The sequence below is a fragment of the Callithrix jacchus genome, chromosome 7 (assembly GCF_049354715.1).
Source record: "Callithrix jacchus isolate 240 chromosome 7, calJac240_pri, whole genome shotgun sequence".
Taxonomy (NCBI): Eukaryota; Metazoa; Chordata; class Mammalia; order Primates; family Cebidae; genus Callithrix; species Callithrix jacchus.
The window spans coordinates 155,467,361-155,491,940 of NC_133508.1; the positions used below are offsets into that span (position 1 = coordinate 155,467,361).

At 36.0% G+C, this 24,580-nt stretch overlaps 1 protein-coding gene across 2 annotated transcripts in view; it reads left to right on the plus strand.

The window, feature by feature from the left end:
* Positions 1–24,580, plus strand: part of MAN1A2 (mannosidase alpha class 1A member 2) — a 177,181-nt gene that overhangs the window by 96,343 nt on the left and 56,258 nt on the right. For both annotated transcript variants that reach the window (XM_009001969.4, XM_078332860.1), the window contains 2 exons: positions 5,150–5,273; positions 12,574–12,667. In XM_009001969.4, the coding sequence (XP_009000217.2) occupies positions 5,150–5,273; positions 12,574–12,667 (218 nt within the window). The remainder of the gene's footprint in view (positions 1–5,149; positions 5,274–12,573; positions 12,668–24,580) is intronic.

The following is a 24,580-nucleotide window of genomic DNA, read 5'->3' on the forward strand; positions in this document are numbered from 1 at the left end:
GTTTATATGAAATTCTAGAATATGCAAGATTGAGAGTTGTTTGAGACTTGGTGGAGGAAATGTGTGCATTGATTGCAAAAGGGATAGGGATATGTTTTGGAAGGATTGACTAGGTTTGTATACCAGTCTTTGTTTTCATTTGTCACAATCCATTGAATGGTGGGCCTGAAAGGATGCGTTTTTGTAATGAAATTATACCTCTGTGTATTTAAAAAGAAAAATAAACCAGATCCTATACTTGGCCGAGGGGCTGTGTAATAACAAAAAAATAACATTACCCTATAATTGAAGGACAATCTCAACTTTGAAAATGTATTTAGAAAACATGTTTGTAAAAATACAGCATTAAAATTAGAAACGATCAGTGAGTATTTAAAATGTAATAGGCAACTCAAATTATGCTTATGTAGGCATACAGTTTTCTAAAAGGCTGGATGAGAATGTGTCAACAGATTGCTTTGGGACTGAGTGATTGGAAGAGGTAGAGGGAGACTTTATACTTCTTTAGTGCTTTTTAAATTTTAAATTATATGTATGTATTACATATCCCCTCAACTTAAATGAAAATGTAACAAAAGTCAGACTTCATTTTAAAATAAAAATTAAAGTTGTTATATTCATTTGGTGTCAAACGCGAAAGTTTTTTACTTAAAAACATTTTGAAGCATCTGCTATAACAGAAAGGTGAGAAGAAAGCCATTCTTACATTTCAGCTTTACTTGTAGACTAGTGTATTCATCGAAAGCCCTTAAAGCTTTTTTCTCTTGACCGGCAATTCAACCTTTGTTAATTTACCCAAAGAAATTGGATATATGGACTAAGGAAGACGTATACAAAATGATGTTTATGACAGCATAGTCCACAAAGTCATAAGTACAGGTCAAATGTTCAAGAGTAAAGGTCATTTGTTAAGCAAATTTGGTAGTCCATAAGGTAAAATAATATGTTGCCACATAAACGATATTATAGAGAAAATATTTACATTATACTCAAAACAATTTATAAGCCAGATTATGGCATCATGAGAGTGATTATATAATATGTTATTCATAAGAGTACAATTTAAGAATGAATGGGGGAGCTGAAACTAAACTATTTAATTTTCAGAGTATTTAATCATTTGACAAATTGGTTTTATTTTATTGGGTATCCTGTAAAATACTTCTGCTATAAATCTCTTTTCTAAGATGAAATTGTTAAAAACATACATTCTTGTATATTTATCTAATTTTGAAATTACTGGCACTTTCAGTTGACTCTTGTGTCCTTTTATTAGAGAAGATATTCTCCCAATGCTTGCTTAGAGGAAATTCTGCTGAATTGTGGGATATTCTCAATTGTAAATTTTTGCATATTAAAATGTTTAAATATTTCAGATCAGATATTTTCACAAATTCCATTCTTTTGCTTTCATTTAGAATACCTTCCACAAATCTGAGATATTTTTACATAGACTTTTATTTGTAATTACTTTAAATAATCTTCCAGTTTAGATGATACAAAATCATAGGGCTTCTCAATTTCATTCTATTCAAGTATACAATATAAATAAATCTTATTGAAAATAGGAGCTCCATCAAACGATTATTCCTGCAAATGAAGATATTTCAACTTAAGCTTACACATTGAGTGCTTAATTTCTTTAGTTCATTCCTTGCTTTTGTTGGAATGCATTTCATTATCAGCCTGTTTGCAAGCTTGGTTTCTAATAATTGCAGTTCACTAAATGCTTTACTCCATTCTTTCAATACATTGATTAAATATGTTCAACTGACTTTGAACAAAATGCAAACCAAGTAAGGATAAGTCATCATCAAAGCAGTTTAATACGATTGTAGAACACTCAGGTTCACTTACTGTCAATAGTTCACCAAACATTCTTAGAATTTTTCCTTCTGTTGGTGGTCAGGTAAGAGAAACATGCTTTTTCCTTGCTTCTTGTTGTTTTTTTGTATTCCTTGCAAATTTTTTTGTTAACTCAGGTTCTCTGAGTATATATGTAAATTTTAGTATCTAGACCTTTTATTTTGATCATTTGAAAAAAACATAAAATTTGTATGAAATCATGATATGGTTAGTTTTTGGCAGCTCATCATCTTTTCATAGTTTGAATTTTTCTATCCTCAGCAGTGTTATATCTTGTTCTTAGGGATTTTCTTGTTTTTCTTAGTTGCTAGGATATATGTAAGTATCAGATTTAATATTTTAGATTCTTCCTGTGATGCTGTATGTAAAACATTTAGAAACCTTGTTTAGAATTTAGCATTTGGAAAATGTTCCTTTTTGACTTTTGGCTAGAAGTTCTTTTTATAGAGGATGACAAACTGTTGGACTTCATAAGTTTTGTTTTTATACTTGACTACACTGTAATTCATTCACCGTGCTGAAACCTAGTTAATCTTTCTAAATGGTATGCTTGATTCCTTAAGTATTATGTTATAATCCTTAAAGTTATTCATGATTTTCCGTCACACTTAAAGACTACAATTTTACTTAAAGACTACAATTTTACCATGGCCTACAAAATTCTTTTGTAGTCTGGATTATACCTTGCTTTTTAATCTCATCCTATGTCATTCACTTCTTACTTTCTGAACTCAAGCCAAACTAGCCTCCTTCCTTTCCCTCAAGGCCATTGCATTTGCTGTTTCCCTTACTGGGAATTCTGTTCTTCCAAATCTTTTCATCAGGGGCTCGTAATCATTCAGGTCCCAGGTCAAATTGTATCATTTTAGAAACATTTTCTCTGAACATAATTGTAAAGAGTCTTTTTTCTAGTTTACTTTCTATCACTAGTATTCAATATTCTATTTTTCCTTTTTAATTTTCTTCATAGCAACTATCACTATTTAAAATGATCTTATTTATTATAGCAGCAGGAATATTATATGTCAGGTTCACCACTCTCTCAGCATAGTAAATGCTTACTATTTGTGAAATGAATGACTGTCTAATGTAGCTACTATATCCATATTTTTCTTTGATTCTCACTTCTAGACATAAAATATCTTAATGGTATTTACCTTCCCTATTTTCAGACAGTTTAAAAATCGCACCAAACAATGAAGGAACTTTAAGCAGGATTGTGATATGTTCTTATATCTCTTTTAATGTTTTCTAAACACAAATAAAATATAGCATATTGAATTGACAGAATACAAGTGAACATAAGATAAAAAATAATGTATATATGTATGTGTCTCTGTGTGTGTGTATATATATATTTTTTTTTAATTAATTTTTTATTTTTATTTTTTTAAGACAGAGTTTTGCTGTTGTTGCTCAAGCTGGAGTGCAATGGCACAATCTCAGCTCACTGCAACCTCTGCCTCCTGGGTTCAAGAAATTCTCCTGCCTCAGCTTCCTGAGTAGCTGGGATTATGGCATGTGCCACCATGACTGGCTAATTTTTTGTATTATTAATAGAAACGGGGTTTCACAATGTTAGCCAGGCTGGTCTCGAACTCCTGACCTCAGGTGATCCACCCTTCTTGGCCTCTCAAATTGTTGGGATTACAGGCGTGAGCCACTGTGCCTGGAAAAAATATTTATATTCATATGTCACCCTAAAAATAAGACAAGATCCTAAGAATGGTTTAGAATTCTTGTAGGATTAACCCAGGAACTCTGCTGCTTGAATCATGTAGACGCCCAGTTCCAACCATGAAACACCTTTTATCAGACTGCTGTCCTGCCAAAAGCAGTCGTGAAAGCTAGACAAACAGTATCAAACCAGATGCTTTAAATACATTCGCATAGAGCTTGAAGGGGCTGTGATCCTAAGAGGTCATCTCCGTATAAACCTTGGCTTTTTCCCTGAGGACCTGTTTAGAGCAACAGAGGCCAAGTCTAACTTGGCAGTCATTTCGAGCAGAGGAGACAGTGGTCAGGCCTTGGAGCTGCTTGAATGACTGAAACATAGGGACAAAATCTCAGATAGAAAGAAATTGCAGAGGAAAAGCCCCAAAATTTATGGACAAATTTCCCTCAAGTCACTGGTGATTCTGCAACTGCACATGTATGGGGAAAGCAAGACTCAAAGAAACTCAGCAGAAAATAGCAGAAGAAATTATTTAACAGCCACACGATGGTGGGGAAACAGAGGTTAAGGCTGCCTAGGTGTCCTTGGTAAATACCCCTGGCTTCCAGGTGAAATCCCCAGGGCTACTTCTGCAGGTTGGGGTAAAAACTGAAGTGGATGATTCTTGACAAAGCCTAAAACACAATATAATCTGTATTTACTGAGTCTGAGTTCAGAAGAAATTTAACCTTTTTAAAAGATACTGTCATTCAAAGCCTCTATAATTTTTGGTTTATGTAGTCTGGCTTCAAATAACAAACCTCTGGACAGACTGAAAAAAAAAAAAAACCCAAGAGCATATTCTAGAGATTATATCTGCACAAATGAAACGTGCATGAGATTATTCACTGAAAATGTTCATGATAACAAAATATTGGAAATAGCCCACGGGACCATCAGTAGGGACTTTATTAGATACATTTCGTTTTATATAATGTATTGGTTTTCACACAGGCACCATCAGCATTTGGTGCAAGCCAGTTCTTTATTGTATGATACTGTCCCGATCGCTGACTACAGGGTAGTTTATAACTGGACCTGGCACAGTAAATGCAGGCTGCACATTCAAGGTTTGAACACTCAGAATGCTTCCACACATTTTCATACGCCTTTGGGGTGGGGCATTCCACGTGAGAATCGTTAATATTATGGAATTCTCTACAGCAGTGAAAAAAAAAACTGAGGAAGCTGTTTGTGAACTGATGTGGAAAGACCACTAGCTTGTTATGTTTTGTTTAAGGAGGACAATGAGAATATATATTTGGAATGTTTACATATGCATAAAACATTCTGTAGTAATATATAAGAAACAAATGAAAGTGATTATCTGTTAGGGCATGTGACATGACTGGAGATGAGAATGGGTGAAATATTTATGGATTTAAAAAATACTGTTTTAATTTTTAGAACATGGATTATGTATTTAAATGTTAAATAAAATTTTAGATATAAATAAGCTATTATGTCAACTATGATTTATAAAAGATCTATTCAAAATTTACATATTTATTAAACAAATGTTTTGGTCTTTTCCCAATCCTGTCTCCTTTTACTTTTACTTTCATTCAGTGGAGTAGGGCGAAACTGGGGCTGGGCATCTGCAGGTAGCAGCATTCTGGCTGAATTTGGTACACTACATATGGAGTTCGTCCACCTCAGCTACTTGACAGGGGACCTTATTTACTACAAAAAGGTTCGTTCTTTGCCTTCTATTCTTTGTTTGGCCCAAAGATTTGATTAATGCTTAAAAATGTTTGCCTTTCTAGATGTATGTTTATTAGGCTTCTAGCCTTTATTTTTTCTTTTGAAGTTACTCAAAGAAATATTCTTTCTATTTAGAACATATTGAAAATATTTATTGTTATTTGAGAAGTTATAACCACTGCTAAAATTGCACTGCTATTTCCACGCAGCATTGTGCTGCAGTCTGCAGTTCTAGCCAGCATGGTAAGACAAGAAAAACAAAATGACCAGATGTTTAAGAATTGAAAAGGAAGAAAGAAAATAATAGCTATTCACAGATTACATGATTATCGACCTAAGGTATTAAGACAATCCATATTTAAATTACTAGAAATAAGAGTTTAATATGTTTTTTAAATAGATGATCAATATGGATGTTAAAAATCAGTAGCATTTCTCTACACCAGCTACAAAAGGCAAGAAAATGTCATTTTGCAAAAAGATGTCTTACGTAATAGAACAAAAATATGTATGTTTCCTACAAATAAATCTAACAAAAGATCAAAATTTTACTCAGCCATGAAAAAGCAGAAAATCCTTTCATTTGCAGTAATTTGGATGGAACTGCTGGAGGACAATATGTTAAGTGAAATAAGCCAAGAACAGAAAGACAAATATTATATGTTCTCATTCATATGTGGGAGAGAAAAGAAATTGATCTCATGGAGGTAGAGAATAGAATGGTGGTTATCAGAGGCTAGGAAGGGTAGTGGGAGGTTGGTTAGTGCATACAAAAGTGCAGTTTAGAAGGAGTAAGATCTAGTGTTTGATAGCACGATAGAGTGACTATAATTAACAGTGATTTGTTGTATGTTTCAAAATAGCTAGAAGAGAAGATGTAGAATGTTTTCAACAGAAGAAATGATAAATGTTTGAAGTGGTGGATATTTCAGTTACTCAGATTTTATCATTACACATTATATGTTACTATCAAAATAACATGTACAACTATTCCGTATTCATAAAAATAAAAAATAAAAAATTTAAAAATACAAATCTTTATTAAATGACATTGAAGAGGATATAAATAAACGGAGAGATATCATATTTATGTATAGGTAAACAGTATCATAAAAATTTCAGTCATCCCCAAATTGATTTGTAGTTCAGTGCCAATGAAATCTCTAATGGCCTTTCCCCCCGCCGGCAGGGGAACTTGAGGAGACACTTCTAGAATTTATACAGTATAGAAACATTGTAGACACTTGTGAGGAAAAACACACTGGCTGGATTTACATTGCCTGGTTATTAACATTGACAGGGTAGTATTCGTTAATAGTGACAAAGAGACTGGCGAATAGAGACTGACAAAGAGACTGACGAATAGAGACTGACGAAGAGACTGACGAATAGAGACTGACAAAGAGACTGGCGAATAGAGACTGACGAAGAGACTGACGAATAGAGACTGACAAAGAGACTGGCGAATAGAGACTGACGAAGAGACTGACGAATAGAGACTGACGAAGAGACTGGCGAATAGAGACTGACGAAGAGACTGACGAATAGAGACTGACGAATAGAGACTGGCGAATAGAGACTGACGAATAGAGACTGACGAATAGAGACTGACGAAGAGACTGGCGAATAGAGACTGATGAATAGAGACTGACGAATAGAGACTGACGAATAGAGACTGACAAAGAGACTGGCGAATAGAGACTGACGAATAGAGACTGACAAAGAGACTGGCGAATAGAGACTGACGAAGAGACTGACGAATAGAGACTGACGAAGAGACTGGCGAATAGAGACTGACGAAGAGACTGACGAATAGAGACTGACGAATAGAGACTGGCGAATAGAAACTGACGAATAGAGACTGACGAATAGAGACTGACGAAGAGACTGGCGAATAGAGACTGACGAATAGAGACTGACGAATAGAGACTGACGAATAGAGACTGACGAATAGAGACTGACAAAGAGACTGACGAATAGAGACTGACGAATAGAGACTGACAAAGAGACTGGCGAATAGAGACTGACGAAGAGACTGACGAATAGAGACTGACGAAGAGACTGGCGAATAGAGACTGACGAAGAGACTGACGAATAGAGACTGACGAAGAGACTGGCGAATAGAGACTGACGAAGAGACTGGCGAATAGAGACTGACGAAGAGACTGGCGAATAGAGACTGACGAATAGAGACTGACGAATAGAGACTGACGAATAGAGACTGGCGAATAGAGACTGACAAAGAGACTGACGAATAGAGACTGACGAATAGAGACTGGCGAATAGAGACTGACGAAGAGACTGGCGAATAGAGACTGACGAAGAGACTGGCGAATAGAGACTGACGAAGAGACTGGCGAATAGAGACTGACGAAGAGACTGACGAATAGAGACTGACGAAGAGACTGACGAATAGAGACTGACGAAGAGACTGACGAAGAGAGACTGACGAAGAGACTGACGAATAGAGACTGACGAAGAGAGACTGACGAAGAGACTGACGAAGAGACTGGCGAATAGAGACTGACAAAGAGACTGACGAATAGAGACTGACGAATAGAGACTGACGAATAGAGACTGACGAATAGAGACTGACGAAGAGACTGACGAAGAGAGACTGACGAAGAGACTGACGAATAGAGACTGACGAAGAGAGACTGACGAAGAGACTGACGAAGAGACTGGCGAATAGAGACTGACGAAGAGACTGGCGAATAGAGACTGACGAAGAGACTGACGAATAGAGACTGACGAAGAGACTGACGAATAGAGACTGACGAAGAGACTGGCGAATAGGTCTTAAACAGACCTACAGATATGTAGAAACTTGTTATAACAAGTGTCACACTGTGGATTATAATAGTTAATTCCAGGAGCATTGAATGCTTAACTTCAAAAGACAAAGCCCTGATACTTTGAGAATAAAAAAATCTATGCCCTTGAAGTAAAGAAGGATTTTTACAATGGGAAACAAAAATATTATCTAGTAAAAATACCCTGTAACCCAGCAATTCCATTATTTGGTATGTACATTTATATTATATACATAAAAGCGTTGTTTGTATTGGCAATTTATATAATAAAACAGTAATGAAAATATGAATTATGTTTATATCCATCAGTTAAAAAAATTATAAAGTTCAAAACAAAGCTGAACAATATGTTGTTTAGGGAGTCAAAAGTGGTTTTGATAAATTGTCCAAGTAAGAATAATATAGAGAGATGAATCTCTAAATTAAATGTTTTATCTGGAAATGCAGAATTCCAGTTCAGGGCAGACACACAGACTGGGGTGGTCTTCAGTACATCCAGAGAACAAAGAGAAGGTTGGAAGTTTTATTAGAAGAGAAATGTTATATATAGTTTTGAAAGGAAATGCATTGACATGTGTAAAGCTTCTAGAAGCTTTCTGGCTCTGACTGGTGACAGTAGTAGGTAAAACTATAATCTTAGGGTTTTTAAAACTGAGCTTGGGGAAAACTTAATTTTTGGAGCTGGTGTTCTGTGCCCCAAGTGATTTTTCCCGAGGCCCTTTGACTGATTTTGTTTAGTGTGATAAGAATGACCCAATTTGTATAATTTGCTCTCACAAAGTCAAGATAATGACAAATATGAAGCTCAGGACTACAAATACATGTAGGATATGGGCAGTAGTATGTGAACAGGAAGTGGAAGTGGTAAACAGACCACCAAAGGTGTTTGTAGTGTTATATTTCTTAAATTGAGATGTGCATAGTGTCGAGATACATATGTATATTCGTTTCAGTATATGAAATACTTCATCAACAGAGAAGAATTTTCAGGAAAATACAGCAAAATGGAAGTAGATGACAGAATTTTCCCTGTCCTGACTAAATGAATAACAACAAAAATATTCAAGACAGTAAAAATTCATCAAAAGCAGTAAAAGAAGGCAAAGATGTAACTTCACATCATATTTGGTAACCAAAATACAAAGAATAGATTTCTGATTTCTGGCATGAGACGTAAGTCTGCTTCCTACTCCATCCTGAAAAAAAGGGAGTCAGCAAATTCCAGTATTCTCTGTCAGTCTTGCCAGAGAGACCAGTGTCCAGAGCATCAAATATGTGAGTGCCCATAGCTGCAGCGGAGTTCTCACCTCTCATCCTTCTTGAACACATAGGCTTCAAGTGATCAGATAGTAGTATACTTGTACTCCAGAGCTCAAATTGTATCCAGGAATGGAGGAACAGACACACACACACACACACACACACACACACACACACACACACAGGGAACTCAAGGAGAATTCAACACAGTTCAGATCAGAACTAACCCTGGTAAAAGTGAGCAAGATAAACCAAGCATTGCAATTGTGCAAGCATACTGTTGGAAACAAAAGCAGCGTGGTACATAGCGTGTAAAAGACTGATAAAGAATTCAGTTTCAAAATTTTTAAAAAATAAAAAGTGACCGTGAGTAATTCATCCTATAATAGGAATTAAATTTAATAAAATTAGAACTCAAAACTAAAATAAAACAATAAAATGATAACAAAAATAATGTGGAGCTAAAGAAACAAATTGAGACCTGAAACGAGATATCCCCATAGCTAATAAAATAGAAAACAACAGTGAACTGATTGCACATAGTTAAAAGCCGAATTACTTACATAGAATAAAAGCAAGAGATAGTCGTAGTCAAAACAAGGGAAAAGCAGAAATTAAAACGATAATTTGTAAAATTCAGATAATTTAACATATGGGCATGTCTGAAGTAGAGGATCTAAATCATAGGAGTTAACTTAAAAGCAGCAAGAAGAAGAAACACTTCTGGGTGCAGCGGCTCGCACCTGTAATCCCAGCACTTTGGGAGGCCGAGATAAGTGGATCGCTTAAGCTCAGGAGTTCAAGACAAGCTTGGACAACATGGTGAAACCACTTCTCTACCAAAAATTAGCCATGTGTGGTCTGGCATGCTTATACTCCCCAGCTACTCGAGAGGCTGAGGTAGGAGGATCACTCACACCTGGGAAGCGGAGGTTGCAATGAACTGCGATCGAGCCGCTGCACTCCAGTCAGAGGGATAGAGCAAGACTCTGTCTCATAAAAAAGGAAAGGAAAAGAAGAAACTGCAAATTCCATTTTTAACAAAATTAAGAGACTTCAATCCCAGCACTTTGGGAGGCTGAGGCGGGATCACGAGGTCAAGAGATTGAGACCATCCTGGTCAACAAGGTGAAACCCGGTCTCTACTAAAAATACAAAAATTAGCTGGGCATGGTGGCGCATGCCTGTAGTCCCAGCTACTTGGGAGGCTGAGGCAGGAGAATTGCCTGAACGCAGAAGGCGGAGGTTGCGGTGAGCCGAGACCGTGCCATTGCACTCCAGTCTGGGTAACAACAGCGAAACTCCGTCTCAAATAGGAAGAAAGGTAAAAATATAAGCAGTAAAGATCAGAGAGAGGTTTGGTATAAACTGGAGACAGAATGTTTGGCGCTGCAGATTAAGAAATACAAAGCCAGTAGAGCACAGTTCTCTAAATTAGGTGGTGAATGTTGACATACAAAACTCAACATTCTCATGAGCAGCGATGAGAACAGGATCACAGCCTGACAGTGAGAACTTATGTGGACTTTACTAGACATAATGTGTTGAGGAGCTGGAAGAACAGAATTGAGTAAGGCTTCTACAGACAAGCTGTTTGCGCCTGCGGACTTTGGTGAGGGGAAGATTCGCTAGCATAAGCAGTGCCGTATTGCTAATCTCTAGTGGCTGGGGATAAGCAAAATCTAAAAAAAAGTTTATATCTGGATTTTACCTTGTGTCTTATGACAAAACTTTCAGGAAAACTGTAATGAGTAATTTGTCAAAGAAGAAAAGGCACAGAATTTATACAAAGATATTACCAGAAAAAAGGAAAGGAAGGAAAATTGTGGCACAAAATATATAAAAGAGCAATTGAAAATTCGACCAAGTATCACCATGAGAGAAAACATAATGAAGCCCTCATCCCTGTAGAACACGTATATAAACAGAGACAGGTGCTCAGAGACAGCGAGATACGGTATTAGTAACAAAGTATAAGAAAAAACAACACCAACAAAACGCAGGCCAAAATGGAAGCAACACAAAGAAAGTGTCCAAAATAGAAGAAACGTAGAAGACAAAACTGAGAAAAGCTAGTAAATGCGTGGAAATGAAAAGAGATCTTTTTTAGAAAGAAAATGTTAAGAAAGGCAGAATTGAACAGTATACATTTTTTTGAATGACAGAAGAGTTAATTTTCTCACCCCTTATAACATCATTCAGAACTTGCTAAAAAGTGGTTCATCGAAGTTTTCAGATTGAGATTGTTATACATACTGTTGGTCTCAAACGTGAAAGAACACTGGGAATACAGACAGCATCCCTGAGCCCATTCCTAAAACTACTTAAAGCCAAAATCCAGCCAAATGAATGACATGGAAAACCTTGTGGCAGAAGGGTTGATACTGCGCTCAAGTCCAGGACGGTGAAGTATATTTCAGGTCCTCTGAAGAAGAAAGAGTTTCCCAAAGTCATTTATTTATACCAGCCAGCTTATTCATCAAATGCAGTATTCTCAAACAAATAGGAATACAAGGAACGTAACACTCCCTCCCACCCCCAGACACCCATTTAAAAGTTCACCCAATCTAGCATTGAATCAAAATAACTCCATAGGAAAGTCTCCAGCCACTTAATATATTTCGTGATTTTTCTTTCCCTGTTAGCCTCAGGGAGATATTTTTAAAATTGGAATTTCAGGAACTTAAAGATATCAATTGTGGGAAAAATATTTAAAGTTCAGCAATTTGTTTTACCTTGTTTAATTTTTGATCTGTTGAATTCAAATTAATACTTTTCAAAATACAATGGCATTTTATGATTCAATTCCTGTGAAATTGTTTCTGTTCTTATGTTTGAATATATACATATTAACTATGTCTGGAGTTACGTTTATAACTGATGTTTCAGATGGTATTTCTAGGTAGTAGCATGTTGAGTTTTAAAATCATTTCTATTTGTGCTGTTTTCTCTGTATTATTTTTATTATTGCTTGATTTTAAAATAACAGACACATATCATCTTATAAAAATGAGTCATTTAAGAAAATAGAAGGCTTTCCTGACTCCCTGCTGCCCCTCCAACACACACACACACACACACACACACACACACACACACACAAAGGCAAGGAATTGGTGTATATTCCGAGTTAGGACGAACACAAAGTCTACGTTAATACCAAGCCTTGATGACACTTATTTTTATTAATTGTATTCTTAATTTCATTTTACTTAGGTTATGCACATTCGGAAACTACTTCAGAAAATGGATCGTCCAAATGGTCTTTATCCAAATTATTTGAACCCCAGAACAGGGCGCTGGGGTCAGTGTAAGTATTTCTAGTATACCTGAGGTTTTCTTAAAAGATAGTCTGAAAATTCTTTGCTTGATATAGTAAAAAGTTGACTACGTGGAGTTAGAAACCCTCAGTTAGTGTCTGACCTTGTGGTCTACTGGTGCTCTTCTTTGGCATGTTTCTGATCTCTCTTAGCTTCAGTTTTCTTATTTATCAAAAGGAAATGTTAATAACATGTCTTCTAAGAGTATTTTATTCCCTGTATTGCTAAAATACAGTGTGGCAGTTTGAAGATTATACTTAAAAGCTCTTACTAATAAATTATATCTTCATGTAAATAAAAGCACTGTTTAGGAGAGGGAGGTGAAGGAGGAGTGTGAAAAATAAACGAGCATAGTAGATTACTAGAAGGGGGGCAGTTGCTCTTGGATGAGCCATGTCTATTCATTCATTTTAGAAGAAGCCATCTTGGCATTCATTATTTACCAGTCTCTGTGCTAAGTTCCTCGAAGAGATTGAGATGGGTAAAGAAGATAGGGCTTGGCCTGGATTCATAGGCTGGCAGGATAGGCAGACACAAATATTATTGTACAGGAAGGTACCCGTTGTTACATGGAATGGTGGTAGAAGCAATTCCCTCTGCTAGAGGGGAAAATGTTTTGTTTAGGGTGAGGGTAATTTTTCTTACTAGAGCTCATTTATTTTTGAAGGAATTGATTTTTAAAAGTAACAACTAATAAATATTTATGTGGAAATGTGGAGCTTACAGAATTTTAGTAATTGTAGGTTTATCAGTGATGTTATTTTTTTAAAATTAGGAAAATGAAAACAATGGAAGTTGCAACTTTGTCACTAATAAAACATGATCAGTTATTTTTGAGACTAATAAAATCTTAATGAAATAGTAAATAAGAGACAAAAGTAACAATCATTTAATTTTTGTATTGATAACACTGCTGATTCTGCCAGTAAGAAAATACGCGGTGTGAGTACCAAGAATAGGAAAACATTTGCCCTGGAATTGTCTTTTTGTTCCTTTCCAAGAAATTGTCTTTTATTTTATGAAAGGGAAGCAGATAGATCAATATAATTATGTCTTTCATGGATCTGGGAATAGATCTCAATCTTTTTTGACTTTTTTTATATTTACTTTTCCTGTTTCCTGAAATTATTTACATACGACTCATTTTCTCTTTATTTTGAAGAAGATGTAAGCGCTAATGCCTAGACTGAGTCAGAATATTTTCCTGAAAACCAAAACCCTGAAAGCTGCATTTCTAAAATGTAAAAATGTAGTTTTCTTATTTCAGATAAGAGTGACTGGATTGAATGTCTACTTAGTAATCCACATGAGTTCTATTATAAATTTTTACCCCTGAGAGTTATATTGAGATTTGAGAATATTATAATAATATAATGATATAATAATATATGAAAAATTATGTTTAGTTCCTGACTCAGATCATATGCCAGTGTATATTCTATATGGTGTTACTATTTAAATGTAAAAGATGAAATCATAAAAATACTAAAAACCAGGTTGAATATGTACTCAGGAAAGCTTTTTCTAAGCATGTCACATAAAACAGAAACTACAAAAAAATAAAGGTTTCAGTCTTTATTGTATATTACTGTTAACAGTAATTACTGTATTAGCCCATTTTCATGCCGCTATAAAGAACGCCTGAGCCTCAGTAATTTATAAAGGAAAGAGGTTTAATTAACTCACAGTTCCACAGGGCTGGTGAAGCCTCAGGAAACCTACAATCATAGCAGAAGGGGAGGCAAACACATTCTTCTTCATGTGGAGGCGGTGAGGAGAGATGCTGAGCAAAGCTGGTAAAAGCCCCTTATAAAACCATCAGATCTTGGGAGAACTCACTCACTATCACGAGAACAGCATAGGAGTAACTGCCCTCATGATTCAGTGATCTCCCACTGGGTCCCTCCCACGATGCTGAGGACTATGGGAATTACAATTCAAGGTGAGATTTGAGTGTGGACACAGCCAAACCATATCAACCTCCTACATTTAATAATTCGAAAGCAAGTTACAGTCCAATAAAACATACTTGGACATATTTGAAAAACAGAATTTTCATATCCTTTCTATATCAAAATCTCTTATAAATCATTAGGAAAAATGATCACCCCAATAGAAAAGTGGACCAAGAAAAGTTAGTTCATGAAAAATAAAAACACAAATGGATAATAAAAACCTTTAGCCCTACAAGTGGTGTTAATGAAGATAACTTCATTTTCTTGGAGATAGTATCATGTGACAGCATCTCTTTTTGTACAGATGACTACTACCACTGCCGGGTTAGTAATTACAAAGACAAATACATTTGTGACTTATCCATAGATGGGTCACCAGAGACCCTTGCGTCTCCCTTTCCTATGTCACCACATCCATAATCAAATCAGTGTAGCTTTTAAACAGACACTATTCTTTGATTAAATTGACAAAGGCAATTGATGTGTCCCTGTACAGTCTCCAGAGTGTGTGTATCTGTATGCTTTTTGAGCCAGCAACTCATTTCTAGCAATTTATTCCAAAGAAATTTTCAGAGCTATATATTGAAGTTGATTTACAACAATCTTGCAGTTATTTAGAATAGGGATAATTTGGATGCAATCTAAAGCAGTCCTGTCTAACAGAACCTTTTGTAATGAGGGAAAGATTTTATTATCTGTGTTATTCAATACCGTAGTTACTAGCCACATGTGGCTATAGAGCACATGAAATGTTGGTTGTGTGGTTGTGGAATTACATATTAAATTTTATTTTTAATTAACATATTTAAATAGCTACTTGTAGCTAGTGCTTCTACATCGGACAGTGCAGCTTTTAAACATCTTGTAATAGGGATTTGGTTAAATACATTTTGGCCCATCCATATGTAGTATGGATGCAGCCATAGTATACTATGCAGCCATTAAAAGTTATGTTTTGGAATACCTTGACTTAGATTAATATGACATATCTACAAAGATATTTAGAAAAGGAAATGCTGTAAAAATAGAAACCAAAGTGTTATGTGTTGTTTTTTCTAAATGATTGTTTTTATTTTCTCCTTTTCATTTACCGTTACTATCCAAAGTTGATTATGAATATCCATTATTTTTCATGTTAGCTTAAAACATTTTTAAATAAAGAGAATGCCATTTTCCATACCAGAATAAGGATACCCAAAAAAGTAAATCACAATTTGAGAATTGCCAGCCCTGACATGATCAGAAGTACAGCATTGAGGACACGGAGGCAGGGACTTGCTTGAACCGAGGAAGCGGAGGTTGCAGTGAGCCAAGATTGCGTCACTGCACTCCAGCCTGGGTGACAGAGCGAGACCCTCTCTCTAAAAACAAAACATAACAAAAAACAAAGACAAAAAAACCAACTCTTTCTCTTCAACATTGTGTTGAGAAAATGGACAGCCAGGTGAAAAAGAATGCAGTCGAACCCTTAGTCTATATTATCTATAAAAATTAACTCAAAACAGATCAAAGACTCTAAATTTGAGAACCCAAACTGTAAAACTCTTAGAAGAAAACATAGGGGCAAATCTTCATGACCTTTGATTTGACATTGGATTCTTTGAAGTGACACCAAAGGCACAGGTAACAATACAAAATAAAAGGTAAATTGGATTTGATTAAAATAGAATATTTTTGTGCATCAAAGGATACCATCCATGAGAATGAAAGACAACCCACAGAATAAGAGAAGATATTTGCAAATCACACATCTGATAAGGTTATATACACAGACTATATAAAGAACTCCTACAACTCAACAACAGAAGGCAAACTACCCAATTAAATAGTGGGTAAGGACTTGAATAGTCATTTCTTCAAAGAAGATAGGCAAATGGCAAGTAAGTACATGAAAAAGATGATTAACATTAAATTGCAAATCAAAACTCAATGAGGACCACTTCACAGCTACTATAATCAAAAGAATGAAAAATAAGCATTGGCAAGGATGTGGAGAAATTGGAACCCTTGTACACTGCTAGTAGGAATGTAAAATGGCATAGTTGCTGTGAAAAAGAGACAGTTCCTTAAAAAGTTAAACGTAGAATTACATATGGCCCAGCACTTTATTTCCTGGGTCATATAGATACCCAAAAGAATTGAAAACAGAGACTCAGATACTTGTATGCCAGTGTTCGTTACAATATTACTCATGATAGCCAAAGGTGGAAGCAACTCAAGTGTCCAGCAGATGAACGGGTAAACAGTATGTGGGTTTAAACATACAATAGGCTATCAGCTATAAAAAGGAATGAAGTGCTGATACCTGCTGTAATAGAAACAAACCTTGAAAACATTATGCTAAGCAAAAAAAGCCAGTCACAGAAGGACAAATATTGTATGATTCCACTTATATCAAATATGTAGAGTGGCCAATTCATAGAGAAAGAAAGTAGATTAGAGTTGAGCAGAGGCTTGGATGAGGAGAGAGTGGAGAGGAGAATGGAGAGTTACTGCTAGAGTATCTATTTGAAGTGATGAAAAGTTCTGGAACGAGGTATTCGTGATGGTTTTACAGCACTGTCAGTGTAATTAATGCTACTGAATGGTGCATGTTGAAAATAGTTAAAATGGCAACTTTTGTGTTATATACATTTTGTCACAATAAAATTTGCAGCAGAAAAGATAACTTTTATTTCTCTGCATTTTTTCCACACAAAATAAATTCAAATTACTTTATAATATGTTTGCTCTCAGCAGTTTTTAATTTTGATGTTGTAGAAAGAGCCATTCACTGATTATTTTGGCAGAAGATCTTTAAAATCCTAGCGAGCTGCCCTGGTATCCTTTTACCAGCTGTAGTCCTTACAGAATTGTCCAATTTGTTCCTTTTAATGTTTTTGTATATTTTATGTCAGCCTCTGAAAAGTATATCAAATTTTATTATTATCATTGAGCAGTATACATCTGTCATATTTATAAATAGTCTGCAAAACAAACATTTAATTGAACTGAAATTTAACAATTCAGCTTTGGCTAACTATATTATAATTAGAGTAATGATAATATCCGTGCTATGCACATAGCAATCACAGAGAATAATTACTGGTAATTACCTTCAGGAAAAGTACTTGGCAACAGACATAAAAGAATATAGTAAGGAACCTAGATTTAAAGACAAATTGCTAGTTTTTTTCTTTTTTCCTTTTCTAAAAAAACCTTTATTTTTTTCCTACTAGTTTTCTAAGCACAACACTTAACCTATGTCACTTAATGATTAAAGTGAAGAAAATACAGGAAATCAGTCACTACTGATCCATTGTTTTATATTACTAACGTTATAATTGTGGAAGAACAAGAATGGGCATGTTATTTTGAGTTAGAAAATGAATTCTGATTTTCTTGCTTAATAATTTAGATAATTTATTTAACTTCTCTATGCATCTTTCTTCATCTGTTCTAATTGCACTTATTTAATAGAATTTTCATGTGGGTCATATTTATGACATAATATATTTGAAAATGTTTCAAATTAGTTTTTATTCTAGAATTTCCTGTAAGAACACAATAGCTTCTGTTAGAAACCTGCCGTTAACTGTATGACCTATTGAAATAAATCATATGAATCATTGTTATTTAGGAGTATTTTATAATTGTTACCAATTTCTGAATATCAAAAGTGCCTTAGAGGGACATGGTTTATCAAATTTGACATGTAGACATATACTCCACAGGAAAGAGAAGGGGCTTCAAGTTCTTTAGTGTTATCCACTTGCCTTAATGTAATTTCAGATGGTCTGTAAGGCAAGATGGACAGAATTCTCACTTGAGAAGTTTGGGTTTTTTGTTTGTGTATTTTGCTTTCAATGAAGATAATTGACAAGAAAATGTAATATTCTCTGTACTGTTCAATAATAAGGTTAATTTTGTTGTGTTGTGATTTGTTATTGTAACATTGTCAATTCACATTCTTCCTTTTGCACTCAGTGAATATATACTCTGTTAAAAGTTAAACAAGGCATATACCATAAGGTGTCATATTCAGAGACTCAGGAGAAACTAGACCAGGTTTTGAGAAAACTAATGAGGGAAAAAGATTACTTTTGTTTGATTAAAACTGTCTATAAAACCCATTGTAATAAATAGGCTACATTAGGAGAAGGAAAAGCTTAAAGCAGAAGGACATACTAGAAAGCTAATGTAATACGAATCTGGATCTAGGATAGCTGTCTGTGGGAATGGTAATCATCCTAGATTTTATCTTTTCCTTCGTATCCCACATTCATTCTTCACTAAGTCTTGTCAGTTCTAACTATTTCTAAAATATTCTTTTCCCCATTTTAACTGTACCTTTTTCCATTTGGAATACCCATCGCCTTCTCTATGTCCTCTTGCCAATAAATTATTACCTATTCTATTAAAACATAAGAGGAAAACTCTAAATTAAGTAAACTTTTAAAATATAGTAGTCTCTCTTGCAACCACGTGTTAGGGAAAAGGAAAATTATTGGAGTATATATATAAATACCTGTCAGATTAATAGCAATTTTATATGGGTGATAGTATTATAGGAATATGTTTTCCCTTATCTACAGGATGTTTGCATTCATTAATTTCACTGATACTAAATGTCAACCACTGTTGCAGATGCTGGGTACATAGATGTGAAAAAGTAGACAGTGTCCTAATACCCTTGGAGAACTTACATACTGCTGAAGAGATAAATATATGATGTGATGTAATATAATGATAAGAATTCTACCAAAGCTCTAGGCACTAGGGATAGGCACTTGGCACTAGGGATCCCCAAATACTAAACACAGTTGTCGGTTCACAGGCCTCATCTTTCAGACTCCATCAGCATCTTGATTTCTTTTTTCTCTCTTTCTTTTTTTTAAAAATTATACTCAAGTTCTGGGATGCATGTGCAGAACATGTAGGTTTGTTACATAGGTATGCATGTGCCATGGTGATTTGCTGCACTCGTCAACCCATCAACTCCCTAGCCCCATCCAGCGACAGGCCCAGTGTGTGATGTTCCCCTCCCTGTGTCTATGTGTTCTCATTGTTCAGCTCCCACTTAGGAGTGAGAACATGCAGTGTTTGGTTTTCTGTTCTGTGTCAGTTTACTGAGAATGATGGTTTCTAGCTTCATCCACATCCCTGCAAAGGACGTGAACCCATCCATTTTTATGGTCGCATGGTATTCCATGGTGTATATGTGCCATATTTTCTTTATCCAGTCTATCATTGATGGGCATTTAGGTTGGTTCCAAGTCTTTGCTATTGTGAACAGTGCTGCAATAAGCATACGTGTGCATGTGTCTTTATAGAATGATTTATAATCCTTTGGGTATATACCCAGTAATGGGATTGCTGGGTCAAATGATACTTCTGGTTCTAGATCATTGAGGAATCTCCACACTGTCTTCCACAATGGTTGAACTAACTTACACTTCCATGAAGAATGTAAAAGCGTTTCTATTTTTCTACATCCTCTGCAGCATCTGTTGTTTTCTGACTTTTTAATGATCGCCATTCTAACTGGCGTGAGATGGTATCTCATTGTGGTTTTGATTTGTATTTCGCTAATAACCAGTGATGATGAGCTTTTTTTCATATGTTTTTTGGCCACATAAATGTTTTCCTTTGGGAAGTGTCTGTCCATATCCTTTGCCCACTTTTTTATGGGGTTGTTTTTTCTTATAAATTCTTTGTAGATTGTGGATATTAGCCCTTTTTCAGATGGATAGATTGCAAAAATGTTCTCCCATTCTGTTGGTTGCCTGTTCACTCTGATGATGGTTTCTTTTGCTGTGCAGAAGCTCTTTACTTTAATTAGATCCCATCTGTCAATTTTGGCTTTTGTTGCCATTACTTTTGGTGTTTTACTCATTAAATCTTTGCCCATGCCTATGTCCTGAATGGTATTGCCTAAGTTTTCTTCTAGGGTTTTTATGGTTTTAGGTCTTACATTTAAGTCTTTAATCCATCTTGAGTTAATTTTTGTATAAGGTGTAAGGAAGAGGTCCAGTTTCAGTTTTCTGCATATGGCTAGCCAGTTTTCCCAATACCATTTATTGAATAGGGAATCCATTCTCCGTCACACTAAACATGGAAAGGAAAAACCAGTGCCAGCCACTGCAAAAAACTTAGCAAATTGTAAAGACCATCGACACTCTGAAGAAACTGCATCCACTAATGGGCAGAATAACCAGCTAGCATCATAATGACAGGATCAAATTCACACATAACAATATTAACCTTACATGAAAACAGCTAAATGCCCCAATTAAAAGATACAGACTAGCTAATTGGGTAAAGGGTCAGGACCCATTGGTGTGCTGAATTCAGGGGACCTGTGGCACATGAAGAGAGACACATAGGCTCAAAATAAAAGGATGGAGAAATATTTAACAAGCAGATTGAAAGCAAAAAAGATAAGGGGTTGCAATCCTCGTATCTGATAAAACAGACTTTAAACCATTAAAGATCCAAGAAGACAGAGGAGGGCATTACGTAATGGTAAAGGGATCAACGCAACAAGAATTGCTAACTGTCCTGAATGGATACGCACCCAATGCAGGAGCACCCACATTCATAAAGCAAGTTCTTAGAGACCTACAAAGAGACAGACTCTCACACAATGATAGTGGGAGACTTTAACACCCCACTGTCAATATTCGGCAGAATATGAAACCATTAAAGATCAAAACTAACAGGGATATTCAGGACTTGAACTTCCCTCTGTACCAAGCGGACCTAATAGACATCTACAGAACTCTCCACCCCAAATCAGAGTATACATTTTTCTTAGCACCACATCACACTTATTCTAAAATTGACCAAATAATTGGAAGAAAAACACTCCTCAGCAAATGCAAAATAATGGAAATTATAACAAACAGTTTCTTAAACCACAGTGCAATCAAATTAGAACTCAGGATTAAGAAACTCACTCACAACCACACAACTACATGGAAACTGAACAACCTGCTCCTGAAGAACTACTGGGGAAATGATGAAATTAAGGCAGAAATAAATTCTTTGAAACCAATGAAACCAGAGGTACAATGCACCGGAACCTCTGGCACATAGCTAAAGCATTGTTTAGAGGGAAATCTATAGCACTAAATGCCCACAAGAGAAAGGAGGAAAGATCTAAAATTGACACCCTAATATCACAATTAAAAGAGCTAGAGAAGCAAGAGCAGACAAATTCATAAGCTACCAAAAGACAAGAAATAACTAAGATCGAAGCAGAACTGAAGGAGACAGAGACATAAAATGCCCTTCAAAATAATCAGTGAATCCAGAAGCTGGTTTTTTGAAAAGATCAACAAAATAGACCACTAGCCAGACTTAATAAAGAAGAAAAGAGAGAAGAATCAAATAGACACAATAAAAATGATAAAAGGGATATCAACATTGATCACACAGAAATACAAATGACCATCATAGAATACTATAAACACCTCTACACAAATTAAAAAGTCTTAGAAGAAATGAATAAATTCCTGGACAAATACACCCTCCCAAGACTAAACCGGGAAGAAGCTGAATCCCTGAATTGACCAATAATAACTTCTGAAATTCAGGCAGTGATTAATAGCCTACCAATCAAAAAAAGCCCAGGACCAGATGGATTCACAGCCAAATTCTACCAGAGGTACAAAGAGGATCTGGTACCATTCCTTCTGAAACTATCCCAAAGAATACAAAAAGAGAGACTCCTCCCTAACTCATTTTATGAGGCCAGCATCATCCTGATACCAAAACCTGGCAGAAACTTAACAAAAAAAATTTCTGGTCAATATCCCTGATGAACATTGATGCAAAAATCCTCAAAATACTGGCAAACCAAATCCAACAGCACATCAGAAAGATTTCTTTTTTCTTAAAGCCCTTTTAGTTTCTAGGACAATACATCATTTTGCTTTTCTCATGGCCTTACTTAGTTTCCTCCTCCTCCTCCTCCTCCTCCTCGTCCTCCTCCCCCTCCCCCTCCCCCTCCCCCTCCTCCTCCCTCTTCTTTCTTCTTTCTTCTTTCTTCTTCCTTAGTTTTCTTTTTTACTCCTAGCCTCTCCTAGTGTTGGAACGCCCTGAAGCAAGCTTGTCCAGCCCAGGGCCTAGGATGGCTTTGAACGCAGCCCAACACAAATTCATAAACTTTCTTAAAACATTTTGAGATTTTTTTTTTTTTTTCAATTTAAAAAAAGCTCATCGGCTGTCGTTAGTGTTAGTGTATTTTATGTGTGGCCCGAGACAATGCTGTCAATGTCGCCAAGGTAAGCCAAAAGATTGGTGAACAACCCTGCTGTAGGGGTCAGTCCTCCGCTGCCTTCCCTCCAGTGTCATAGTTTTAAATACCCTTTACATGCTGACCTCTCTCAAATCTAGAACTCCAGTCCCCACCTTGTCCTTGGCCTCTGTACTCGTATATCCAATTATCTACTTGACATCTTTACTTAAATACCTCACTCATGTCTGTAAATGAGCTCTTCATAATCATTCTGTCCACCTCAAAACCTGTTATTCTGCCAGTCTTTCCCATTTCAGTTAATGGCAGCTCTGTTCTTGCTCATGTCATAAATCTTGTTGGCATCCTTTATTTCTTTCTTTTATCTCACACCACATTCCAGTTTCTCAGCAAATTCTGTTCTGTCTGCCTTTGAAATATGACTAGAATTCAATGCCACCACCCTGAGTCATGTCACCATCCCTTGTCTGGATTGTTATAATAGTATCCTAATTGGCCTTTCTGTTTCTGCCTCCACCTTGTTCAGTCTATTCTTAATACAGGAGCCAGTCATTTTTTACAGAGTAAGTCACATTATGCCGTTTTGTGCAACTCTCCGATTTTCATGTCAGAGTAAAAGCCAAAGTCCTTTTGGGTCCCTGTGATCTGGCTCTTATTATCTTTTCCTTCATTCTTCTCCGGCGACACTGGCCTTCGGTCAGGTGTTGAATCCATTAGGCACTTCTCCACCGCAGAGTTATTGCAGCCACTACTTCCCTTGCTTGGATTGATTTTCCCAGAGATATTCACATAGCTCACTCACTTGGTTTCTTCAGGTTTTTTTTTAACTCAAAAGTTACCTTTTCAATGAAGCCTTCCCTGCTCACCTTACCTGATAAGTGGAAGTACAGAAAATTGAAAGATATGTTTTTTAGAGTCCTTCCTCCGTGTGGCCCATATTTTCTCTGTGAATTAGAAGGCAGTTAGCTGCTGATAGCAGGGAAGACGGTAGAGCAGTAGGGGACTTATGACAAAGAACAAATATCTCCTTCAGGAAATAGGAAGGAACACTAATGAAGGAGTTACAGAAGAGTTGACAGGCATTGTTGAGGCTCCTGCTGTTGGTGAAAGTGGTGTATTTGGAGATAATAGTGAAACGTACTGACAGCTGGGCTGATCCAAAGCTGCTGTTTAACTGGTTGGGTACAACAGAAGAACGGCGGAGTAAGGGTCCTGGATGGTTCCTTTCCTATTCAACCTGGACTGTGTAGGATCCGGACTTATGGGAGCACATGTGTGTGTACCTTTGCCTTTCTCTTTTTATCTAACAAATCCCAAAACTCGAGTCACCCCAGCCGCCTACTTTTCCCATTTACAAACAGAGTCAACTAAGCATTGCTGGTGGAAATAACAGTACAGGTTAAAGTTGCTGTAAGTTTATAATTTCCAGTTTCACGTGGATCACCAGTATTCCGCGACAGTTTCTTTTTTGCTGTTTCGTTTTGCTTCGCTCAGCTTACCTTCTTATTCTTTACCCTTCATAAGTCTTCTGTGGAACTCTTCTGTCCATCCACAAGCCTTTTTGTTTTGACCGAAACAAAAAAGAAAAACCCTTTTTTCTTTTGACCATTTATTTATTCTCAATTTCCTAGGCAATTTTAGTTGAGATCTATCTTTAGGAAAAATAGTTTTTATATAGATTTTTAAAAACATTTCAGTTTGAGCGTCCA